The sequence below is a fragment of the Cyanistes caeruleus genome, chromosome 1 (genome assembly GCF_971803275.1).
Source record: "Cyanistes caeruleus chromosome 1, bCyaCae1.hap1.1, whole genome shotgun sequence".
In the NCBI taxonomy this organism is placed as follows: domain Eukaryota; kingdom Metazoa; phylum Chordata; class Aves; order Passeriformes; family Paridae; genus Cyanistes; species Cyanistes caeruleus.
The window spans coordinates 2,468,405-2,479,482 of record NC_141701.1 but is presented as its reverse complement, the minus strand read 5'-3'; the positions used below and the strand labels follow the sequence as shown (position 1 = coordinate 2,479,482).

General features: G+C 46.9%; 1 protein-coding gene across 1 annotated transcript; it reads right to left on the bottom strand.

Annotated features, from left to right (window-relative positions):
• Positions 1-3,215: 3,215 nt before the first annotated feature.
• LOC111925239 (lymphocyte antigen 6E-like) lies at positions 3,216-8,533 on the bottom strand. Its single transcript, XM_023921641.2, has 3 exons — positions 8,093-8,533; positions 4,371-4,490; positions 3,216-3,482 (listed from the first exon to the last, which is right to left on the bottom strand). The coding sequence occupies exons 1-3, from the start codon at positions 8,142-8,144 to the stop codon at positions 3,271-3,273; spliced, it is 384 nt and encodes a 127-aa protein (XP_023777409.2). The 5' UTR covers positions 8,145-8,533; the 3' UTR covers positions 3,216-3,270.
• Between the last annotated feature and the right edge of the window lie 2,545 nt (positions 8,534-11,078).

The window sequence follows — 11,078 nt, the reverse complement described above, 5'->3', positions numbered from 1 at the left end:
TTCAGAGCTTTTTTTTTCCCAGAGTGGGTTGGCTGCTCTGTGTGCCCCTCGGGAGTGCTCTGTGCTCTTTATTATAAAGGATTATTTCCACATTTCTTCATGGAAGGGTTTTGGATGTGGCACTCAGTGCTCTGCTCTGGTTGACAAGGTGAGGATTGGTCACAGGCTGGACTCAATGATCTTGGAGGTCTTTTCCAACCTAAATGAGTCTGTGATTTGTTGATAGCCAGCCTCCCAAAACACCCAGATTTCCCTGTTGCAAAGAATCAGGTGCAGGAGAAACAGGCTGGGTTTGGTAGCTGTGATGGATTTCTTTTCCTGATTTTCCTGGACACCACTTTGGCTGACAGCCCTCACTGATTTGCATATTTATGTCGAAAACACTAATTTTATTCACTTTTGATGTGCTAATTAGTTCATCTCATTAATATCCGTAGCAGCAAAATGGTTCTTGCTCTTGTCTTTGATGTGGTTGTGTCTCCACACCTGTTTTCCCTCTTACTCCACACGTGGAAGCGCAAACACAACTCCTGACTCTGCAAGTGCGGCTCAAAGTTGTGGGATTGGAAAACAAATCCTACACTGGAGCTCCTGGAATCACCTGGAATTCTTGTCCCAGACAGCTCAGCCTGGAGAGCACCAGCACCCAAACCTCACACTGGAAAAGGGAAATGGACTGATTCAATCCATGGGGGGAAAAAGGAGATTTAGGCTTTGCCTAAAGCTGAGCCAAGAAGCCTTCATCTTCTACCTGCACCTTCCTCCAGCCCAGGGAAGGGAGGAACCAGTGTGGAAAAGGAGCTGTGACCTCATAATCAGCCCATTCCTCACCTCCAATCAAGAAGGAGAGTTTTATATTGTCCTTTCTCCTTCTTTATTTGAAAGAGTTCCAGCGATTTTCCACTCACAGGCTCAGCACTGATAAAGTCCATCCAGAATTCCCACCTCCAGATTTACTTTTCCATGGCCTTCGGCTCCTACAACTGGGAGCTTCAGGTCAGGAACTAGAGGTGTGTGGACAAGACAAGTAAATCCTGTTAAACACAATCCCTCCACCTCCAAAGAATCATTTGGGATAATCCGGGCTAATTCAGCTGCTTTGGCATCGAGAAATTTCAGGAAAAGAAAAGGTTCCTCTGAATTTGTAGACAATTCTAGGAAACCACTCTTGACCTTCTGGCACTTAAACTCCGCAGTGAAAGGTGGGGGAAGAGCTGGGAATGAGGGTCTGCAAAACATCTGGGTAAGGTTTGTTCTCCCTCCTGAACTGTGTGAATTCTGGCTCCCCACATCCTCACTGGACTTTTCTCAACCCTTCCCTTGTTCCTTCCCCTCCAGATGGTCTCTCCCACCAACTTTTTGCTTTCTCATGTCCAGCGAAACTGGTTGAGATATAAATTTCTCCTTCGACTTCCTCTTTCTCCTGCCAACATGACAGGTGGTAAAACAGTAACAGCTTTGTCCTGGAGCCAAAACTTTCTTAGAGTTTTTTTAAAAGCACCTGAGGGAGAAACTGCAGGGAATGGAGGACTTGCTCCTGCAGGACTTCTCCTGGAGGACTTCTCCTGGAGGACTTCTGGAGGACTTGCTCCTGGAATTGGGATGCAGCACAGCCACCACAGCCCAACCAGTGCCTGCCCTGAGCAGCTGGACATCTCTTCCTTCTTTTTGGTTTAAAAACTAGTTCTTCCCCTTCTCTATCCTAATTTTCCTTCCCTTTTGAGGTTGTCTTTGGTGAGAGAAAATTAACAGCAGGTTCTGCTGTTAATTTGGTCTTTTGACATCTGTCATCTCCAGCACAGCTCACCAGTCTGCTCAGGGGGATGTCAGTGTCCTCCTGTCCCTGCCCACCACTGTGGTGTCATTTCCTTCGATTCCCCTCCATCCATTAAACAAAATATTTCAAACCAGTCAGCAGATCCAGAGCTCACAGCACAAAACATGAAGTTGATGTGGGATCTTTCATCCTCCTGGAAAACCAGTGGCTCTGAAATCCAGGCACCATGAAATGCCTCAAAAACCCACATCCTTCCAAATGTGCAACCAAAACCCTGCAGAGCCCCAGGGCAATTGGGCAATTTGCTTCAGAAAAAGCAAAGATCTCGTTTAACCATCAAACACAACAAAAAAAGCCTGACACCCTTCAATTGTTTGGACCAGCTCTGGTTTCTCCCAGGACACAGCTGAGCTAGGGATGCTGCCAGCTTTTTCCTTTTTTTTTTTTCCCCTGTGTGTTTTCCAGGAATGGGAGCTTGCAGGCAGGGCTGTGACCCAAGAGGCTCTGAGCTGTTTGTGTGAGTCCCTGGCTGGCTGCCCTTCTTCTTCTCTGTGACACCCCCAAGCCTCCTACAGAGCTTTTCTGTCTCCCCTCAGCTGCAGCTCCCGCGGGGAGAGGAGGGAGCAGAGAGAATGGAGGGCAAAACCAAACAAAGCTCAACACAATCGATGGTTTCTCTGCCAGGAACGTGGGTCTGTAGAATGCCTCTCACCATCTCTGAATGACAGGGATTGGCGACAGCTGTGTGAGGTTGTTTTGGCCCTGGAAAAGAAAGAAGGGAATAGATATGGGGATGTCTTTTCCAGCTGGATGAGGGCCATGAGGAGGCAGTGAGAGCAACTCCCAGCTCAGCAGGATGCCCCCATTCCTTCCCTTCTCCCTCCCACCTCCACTGCCTTTCCTCCCTCAGCCACATCTTTCTCTCCCTGCCTTTCCCCCTTTTCTCTGGTGAGAGAAGCTCATTTCAAAATGGGAAGGAAAGAGCCCGAGGAGCCAGAAATTTCTCCCCTCTGAGGCTGGAGAAATGTCCACAACACTGCCAGAAATCAGCTTTACTCCCACCTGCTTGTTTATAAGCAGATGTTTGCTAACCAAACTCACTGTGGACAAATTCACCAATCATCCCCTGTGCTGGTACAGCTGTGGAGCCGTTGCCTGTGCTTCAGGCAGGGTGGGATGTTATTCCTCACTGAGCTTTGAATGTAAGAGACAAAACTACGCCTTCAAGGATCTCCTCAGAGCAATAATGATTTGAAGCTTGAACATGTCAAAAAGGCCATTTTCTATATGTTTTCTTAGGTGAGCTGGATGTCTGGGGACGCTTTGGATTCAAGTAGGCTCAGGAAATCAATGGGAGTTCAGCACCTGACTTACCCAGGCTCTCTCGAGAATCCCAGGGGAAGCTCAACCACAAAACACAAACCTCTGAGAGTGGAAATTATCCCAGAACAACACTTTTATTTCAGCCATCGTGGGGAGCTCTTCCAAACCCATCACAATCCGTATGCAAAGATGTAAGTGGCACTGGCCAGGACACCCAGGGACATCACTCCCTGGCTGCTTTCCCTGCTGTTGACTCCATTCACGTTGCACAGGGGTTTCTCACAGCAGGAAACATTCTGGGAGCTTTGGGTTTGTTGCTGACCCATTTCTGGACACGTTGGAGAACACATCTTGGAGATGACGTATTTAGGTTTGTTGGGCTCTAGCGCAGGAAAAAAAGGTGGGGGGGGAAAAAGAGAAAAAGGAGGATGAGAAATCATTGTTTCAATATTTTCGTGGCTAAATCTGTTCTGGTGAGTAAAGGAAGGCCAGGCTCTAATCCTCAAGGCAAATTTAATGGAATTAATCACAGAATCATGGAATGGTTTGTGTTGGAAGGGACCTTAAGGATCATCCATGGGCAGGGACACCTCCTACCAGAGCAGATTGCTCAGAGGCCTGTCCAACCTGGCCTTGGACACTTCCAGGGATGGGGCAGATACAGGGTCATAGAATCCTAGAAATGTCAATGAGGAGGCCTTGGAAAAGGCCTTTAAAGTCATCAAGTCCAACCAGGACTTCTCTGGGCTCCATGCTTTTAGGTTTTGTCAGTCCTGGCATGGAATTAGCACCTGTGGCTTTCGGTTCCAGCTGCCTGAAGTGATGCTCAGCTTAGGTCGTTCCCACCAGGATGGTTTTTCCTACAACATGAAGACAGGGGCAGTGTTCTGCATGACCTGAGATCTGGGATAGGAGAACGTGGAGGGCTTTCAGGGCACAGAGCCCCCAGGACAGACCTGAAGGATTGTGCTTGGCACAGGGAGTCAGCCACGGTGAGGTTTGGCCAGAACACTTCTCAAAACAGCTGTGGGAGTGAAACTTGCACAGCTCCAGGTGTGAATCCACTCCCTGGTGCTGCTCTGTGAGTCCTCATCATTTCCCCAGTTTCCAGCAGGAATATCAAGTGTGTCTGGACACTGCAGTAGGGAGCCACAAGGTCAGTGTCTCCCAAAAGTTGGTAATCAAGGCCCGTTGTTCCTGTACTGGGATGAAATCCCATTCCTGGGACTGCTCTCCTACAAAACAAACAAGGTGTTGTTCCCAAACCTACTTGTCCCCACATCCTTCCGGACGGTCACACAGTGTTTGTCCTCCTTGGCACACATGGAAATGGTCAAACAGTCCTTGTTGGACTCCTGTTCTTGGCAGGTGTAGCACATGAATGGATAAACTGGGGGAGGAAAAAAGGGGGAAAAAGCACATTACAAGGTTTAAAAACCACAAAAGCTCCAGTGCAGAGATCTCAGTTTCCCTCGTTACAGCCTGAGGAATGTTTTTGTGGGAATGACCGGTGGCTTTCTTTATCTCCTGACCCGTGGCAGCAGCGCTAAATCCCTCTCTGTCTCCTCTGGCTCAGGCTGCGAAGTGTTATCGATCTGTTTGCAATCCCTGGGAGCAGGAGATGTGAGTGGAATTCAAGGGTTTGGGGGGTTTTTATGAAGGAGATTATTGCTGAGCCATAGCAGCTCAGTCCTGAGGGCTCAGCCACGGGAATTGCCAATTACTGCTCAGGGTTTCTCCTGGGCAGGGCTTGGCAGGGAGAATTTAAAGATGCCTGTAGCATTTTGAGGAGGTGGACAATGCCCAGTGTCCTACTTCTCTTTCATCTGGCTCAGAGACTGCTGTCACATCTCTTTTTTTTTTGTGCTTGAACATCACTGAACTGGCCTAACCTCAGTTCTAGGAAGTCTGGTGAGAGCCCTCAGATGCTCTGTCAAACTCCTGTTTTTTAGCATAAAATCAGGAATGAATGGAGAATCTTAACCAAAAGCTTGGTTTAAGTGCTCAAGGCAGATTTGGTGAGATAATTCCTACATCTGCAACAGTGGCAGATGATTGGCAGGAAGGTCACGCAGCGATGAGTTGTGTTTCCTGCCAAGAACGTCTGTGCCTGCCCTCAAAACCAGAATGTGGTGGGCCAGACCTCTGGAAAGTAGTAAAGCGAGGGAAAAAGAGCAAAAACAGAGTCTGGGTGCTAAAACCCCCCAAAATATGCGCAGAGCACTCCCCAGCCAGGCAGATTGAAAGTGGTGGTTGAGTTCAGAGCTCCTGAAATGACCCAGAGCGGAGTGTGGGGCTTTGTGATTGAGTTCCTTTAAAAACAAAGCTAATTTGTGGAAGGAAACAAAGCCAAATGAGTGAGTTCCTGCCAAGTCTGGGTCCAGTGTGTCACTTTGGAAAGGGCAAAAGCAACTAAAGGACACGTCCCTGTGAGCGCACTTTCGCCCGATAAAAAGTTGGCAGTGAGAAAGTGGAAGAACGGCAGAGGTCACAGCATGAAATGAGAAGTTTCTGATAGAAAGGAAGGAAAAATCATCAACTGTTGATTCTGTGCAGCTTTTTTTTTGCTTCGTTCACCTCTACAAGAAGTTGAATTTTCGTATTGAGAGTAGAGGAGATTCAGGGATGTTTTAAGGAATTTTTGGCACCACCTTGAACGATGTTATTCTCGAGCAAGCCCAGGAAACACAAGCTGCTGAAAATTCCAGGGAATGGGTGCAAAGCCAGGCATGAAAACACCCTCAGAGGATAATTCCCAAGGATTATTGATCAAACTAACTGGAGCAATGGAAGGAATTTTTCTCCGTGAGGGTGGTGAGGCCCTGGCACAAGTTTCCCAGAGGAGCTGTGGCTGCCCCTGGATCCCTGGAAGTGTCCAAGGCCAGGTTGGATGGGGCTTGGAGCAATCTGGGATAGTGGAAGGTGTCCCTGCAGGAGCTGGAATGAGAAGATCTTGAAGGTCCCTTTCCATCCAAACCATTCCACGGTAAAATCTGTGATTTTAAGTGATTTTGACGGATGGACACAATCAAAGAGTGAAAAAGAAGAGTGGGTGCAATGAAATAAAGAAAAATAAATTACAATAGATAAAACTTAGATGTAGGGTGGAAAACAACTGGTTTGGTTGCAGTTCAGAACCACAGTGACAGCGGCAGGAGTCGAGAGTGTCACATTACAGCCATGAAAACACACGTCAGCCAAGGGGACACGGGGAAAAATGTCATGTGCAAGATACACAGAGTGGCCTTTCCACCCTGGCAAGGCCTCAGCTGGAGCCCCGGTGCCCAAATCTCTCTGGGGCACTTCCAAAACTATGCAGAGCATTTGGAGAGGGACCAGAGGAGAGGGAGGAGAAAAGGTCAGAAATGTGATGGAAATGTGATCTTGACAAAAAAAAAAAGGTTGGAAGGGTTTAGTTTGTTTGTTGAAAATGAGAATATGCTGAGGAAAGCCACAGGAATCTTCTTCATGCAAGAAAAATGAAGCAGCAAAGAAGAAAGTAATAAAATATCTTATGTGTCCCGTGGTGGAAATATGGGAGAACAGTACAAAAACAGATGCTAAGAGATATTAAAACTAAATTCCTAAAGGGATGAGAGTCTCTGAGCAATTCCAGGCTGTGGAATCTTCCCTGTTAGAAACTTTCAGGGACACCTTAAGCAAATATCTGCCTAGTCTTGTCAAACATTGCAGCAAGGACTTGACGATCTTACAGGTCTTTTCTACCCTTAATGTGACTCTATGGAAAGGATAAAGACATTTTATGATTTTTTTACTGGACACAAAATATCCATAACAGTGAGTTTAGGGATGGAAAAGGCAAAAGACCCTCTTTGGTCAGCTGAGAGATCAAGAGTTTTGACCAAAATTTGGTCATTAGGGTCTTGGATGAGACCCAGGAGACCTGAAAAGGACCAAATGACAGTTTCTACATTTTCCTTTGTCCCAGATTTAGGCCAGAAAGCTGCAATCTCTTATTCTGGATCGAGGCTGGGCCACAGAAAGGTGCTTTTTTACAGAAAGTGTAAAAGTCTGTCCTCAAATCCATTGGGAATCTGCTGCCATTATCAAATGTCGCCATCAAGGAATCCCACCATGAACCTGTGATCCTGGATCTCTCTGAGCTTTCCAATTTATCCTGGGTCACACTGAGAACACTGCCTTTGAAAATTCTCCTCTTCTGCTTCAATCAGGAATTGTGGGCACTAAATCCATTTTTTTTTTTTTTAAGAACTGAATAGCCATTTTCCCACACCAAAACTGGCCGAAGGTCCTGCTCTTCCAGGCACACTGGAGAACCATTCCAAAGGATGTAGGAGTAGGGGGTTGATACATCAGTGATAATTGATTAATTAGATGCCTCTTTCTCAACCAGATTCGTATCGCGGTTTCTGGGAAACCATGAGGTGTGGGGGAAATTTTGGCACTCTGGTCATCATTCCCACGTGCCAGGAGCAATGGAGCAACGTGTGTGTCTCACTGCCAGCAGGAGGACAGCACTCAGCCCTCCCTTTGCAAGCGGGATGCCTTTAGCATGAAAAGTTCTTTCACCTCTGCCGCTGATTTAATCTACAAAAATTCCCAGTGTTGCATTTTCTAGGAAGGCACATGGCAAACCACTACAAGGGAGGAAGCAGCAGGACGGAACAATCTCTAAAATACTTAAAAACTGAAATTACCAAGAAAAAAAAACCCTGTTTTGTTATGCTTTCTATCACTTCCAGCTTGCCTCATTTTGGAAGATGCCAAAGACCACAGTGTGGATTTAACCTGGCATCCAGCACCACCAGAGCCCTAGCACTGAAAAGGAGAATCAATTCATCAGATTCTTATTTCTGTATCAAATCCCTGGCTGAGGCGCAAAAGGACATCGATGACACCATCACAACACTGCAGAGCTGGTGACAGCCCTCTAAACCTTTCCCACGTGGAAAATTGCCACCGTCTTCCCCCTAATCCTTGTCTGGAGCAGGAGCAGCATGAGAGGCTCACCTTGTTCCACACAGAGGGCCACAGCCAGCAAGGTGACAAGAGGAGTCCTCATCTCCAGCAGATCCTCCCAGCAGGACTGGGAAGCCGTTTGGAGGGCAGGTTTTATACCCCAGCCCAACGGCGGCAGTTTTACAGGTTCCCGACGGCTTTGCGGGTGGACGTGAAATCAACCCCAGGGTGTGGAAGGTTCATGTGGGAGTTTTCCAGTCCGGAGCCCTTGGAACAGGCTGGCACCTTGGGGAAAAGCCCTTTCAGCCACGCATTTCTTGCTCTTCCGGTCGTGTGAGTGATGGGAAGTCGGGATCTGCTCTCTCCTCCTCTGAATTTCTTCCTCTCCTCCCTTCCAGAGCCGCTGCTCTGATGAAAGCAGAGCCCGGAGGTACGGGGAGATTGTCCCAGGAATTAATTTTTCTAGTCTTTTTGCACAGACAGCACGTGACATTCCAGGGTTTGTAATGTTCATTGGCTTTAATTATTCAACAGCACCAGACTCAGCCTCTGAGCTGGCCCAAGCTGTTTTACCTCAAAATCAGTGTGTTTTACACTAAATTAAATTAGCTAATGGTTGGTTAAACAGAAGATTTTCCTCAAATTTTCGTGTCAGTCTTCATTTCTTTATCAGTTTTCCTCTGGTTAATCCCTCTGCTTGTTCTTTTTCCTGCCTGTAATCTTCAAATACCTTGTACAATTTTGATTTAATGAAGTTTTGCTGCTATCCAGGGATTCTTTTAGAGGAGCTGCTTTTCTCCACGCCCAACAGTTTCTCGAAATCAGGCCTCCATTTCCAAGCCCACAAATTGGCACCCTGGAATTGCAGCTCTGCTCTGGAAAGAGCAAATCCCTCAAAATGTCATTTTTTTTCAATCTCTCCACTTAAATCAATCCTTTTGCTTTTATTTCTCTGTGTTGCTCCTCTCCTCTGAATTCCTCAAAATCTGTTCCTGACAGTCTGGGATAGAGACCCTCATTCAAGATGCATCTTGTAGGAGCTCAAGCTGCCGAGTCTAAAACAAGATTAGTCCTGGACAGCAGAAAGAAAATATTGTCAAACCCCGCTTTTTCTGGCAATTATGGAATAACTTAGCTGGCAATTCCCTGCATGTAGCCATCAGCAGGGTATTTTTGTCTGTTTCTAACATGAATCATTCCAACACTGGATGATTTCCTGATCCATGTGACTGTCTGACACCTTTTTCAGGCCCTCCTGATCTGCTCCCAGAATGATGTCATCAGGTGGTGAATTCCAGAGTTGTTCAAGCCCTGGGTCCAAACAAACATTCCCTGGGTTTTGGAGGTTGGTGAGGTCAGCGGGGATGTGGTGATGATCAAATTGAGCCTTGTGCTTCACACAGGACGACCTGGTCCTTTGCCCCAGTGTTCTATAAACAGGTTTTTCTCCCTCATTAGTGGGTGTGGCTCCTTGCTGGTGTTTTGCATTGAGGGTGAAAGAAAAGAACCTTTTTTTTTTTCCTTTTTTTTTTGTCTTATTTATCCCATAGATTTGTATTTATTCGTTTGCCCTTCTATATCCCTGCTCCTGTTGATTTCCATAAAATCATAGACCGTGTTGGTAGGAAGGGACCTTAAAAATCACCCTGGCCCAATCTCATGCCATGGGCAGGGACACCCTCCACAATCCTGGGTTGCTCTAAGCCCCATCCAACCTGGTTTTGTTGGCTTTTCCAACCTCCATTTTATTCCCAAAGGAATCTTCTGGGAATAGGATCAGCAAAAGTCAACTTTGACTTTGACTTTTGACTTTTGACTTTTGACTTTTGACTTTTGACTTTGACTTTGACTTTGACTTTGACCTTGACTTTGAAGGAGCAGTGAGGCTAAAACATTCCCAGTACATCCAACAAATACGTACTAACGAGAGAAATTTGGGTGGGAAATGGGATTTTCTGTGTTTTCTGGAAGCTGTCTCCAGGACATTAATGTCTTCCTTACGACCGTGGTTCTAAGGTACCTTGGAATGCTGGAACATTCCCTCTTTCCCGGTGCATGGAGAGCATGGAAAAGAGATTTATTTCCCAACAGAGCAGATTACAAAACTCAAAAGCACTCGGAGGCATCACCCAAGGATCCAGGATGGAGAGGGTGTCTCCTGCAGTGCAGGATCACAGCCTGGAGGAGGGCCTGGAGCAGGACAGGCGCTGGACTTGGGACTCCAAGTGAGGAGTTTGAGACTGAGGAATTGATTGAGGAAGACTGAGGGAAAAAAAAAAATCCCCAAAGAAGCTGATTCACCTCTCTGGAGTAATCTTATTATCCATACAGGAAAATTAAAGCGGATCAAATTGGAGCCATGAGTTGGCAATGGACTCAAATTGGAGCCGTGAGTTGGCTCTGTGACAGGAAAGCAGCAGTCAGCTTTGGAAAATTGGTTGCTTTTGTCCCTTTCCATGGCTTCCAGGAGATTTTTAGACCCAGTGAGGGTGTTGCTTTGATCTCTTGCGTCCCTCCTGTCTCTTGTTTTGGCACTGAGGCACTGTGTTGGATCTGGGCAAATAAACAGGGAAAAGGGGGAGAAATTTCATGTTGTGAGGGAAAAGGCAGGGAAATTATTCAAGGAGAGCAGAAGGCAGCACAGATCCTTCAATACCAATGGTGGGAAAGCCCCGAGAGAGGGAAAAGAAGGACCAAAGTTAAAGCACCTTCTGCAGACGCCTCATTTAGGCAGGGAAAGGCCTCCTTGGCTGATCCAGGTCCTGGTGCAGTGACTCAGAGCTCTGAAAAATGAGTTTTATATAATCCTCAGGGAGAGAGAGGCAGTTACCTCCCAAGATCAATCCCAGCTACTGGAATGAGACTCCCATCTCCTTCCCAAAAGCCCTCCAGGCATCACAGACGTCTCTGCTCATGGAGCAACTCAGGGCTCCCATGTGACGAGTGTGCAGCCATGGGAGGCACCAGAAACACAGGGTGATGGAAGGATTTGGAATTTGGGAGCAGCACCTGCGTGGGAGGTGTGAATCAGGATTTC

Excerpts from the sequence above, each read along its gene's own strand:
- LOC111925239 (XM_023921641.2), bottom strand. The coding sequence starts at position 8,144 with ATGAGGACTCCTCTTGTCACCTTGCTGGCTGTGGCCCTCTGTGTGGAA. Across the intron at positions 4,491-8,092 it reads GGCCCTCTGTGTGGAACAAG|TTTATCCATTCATGTGCTAC; the intron begins GTGAGCCTCTCA and ends TTCCTCCCCCAG. Across the intron at positions 3,483-4,370 it reads CCGGAAGGATGTGGGGACAA|AGCCCAACAAACCTAAATAC; the intron begins GTAGGTTTGGGA and ends TTCCTGCGCTAG.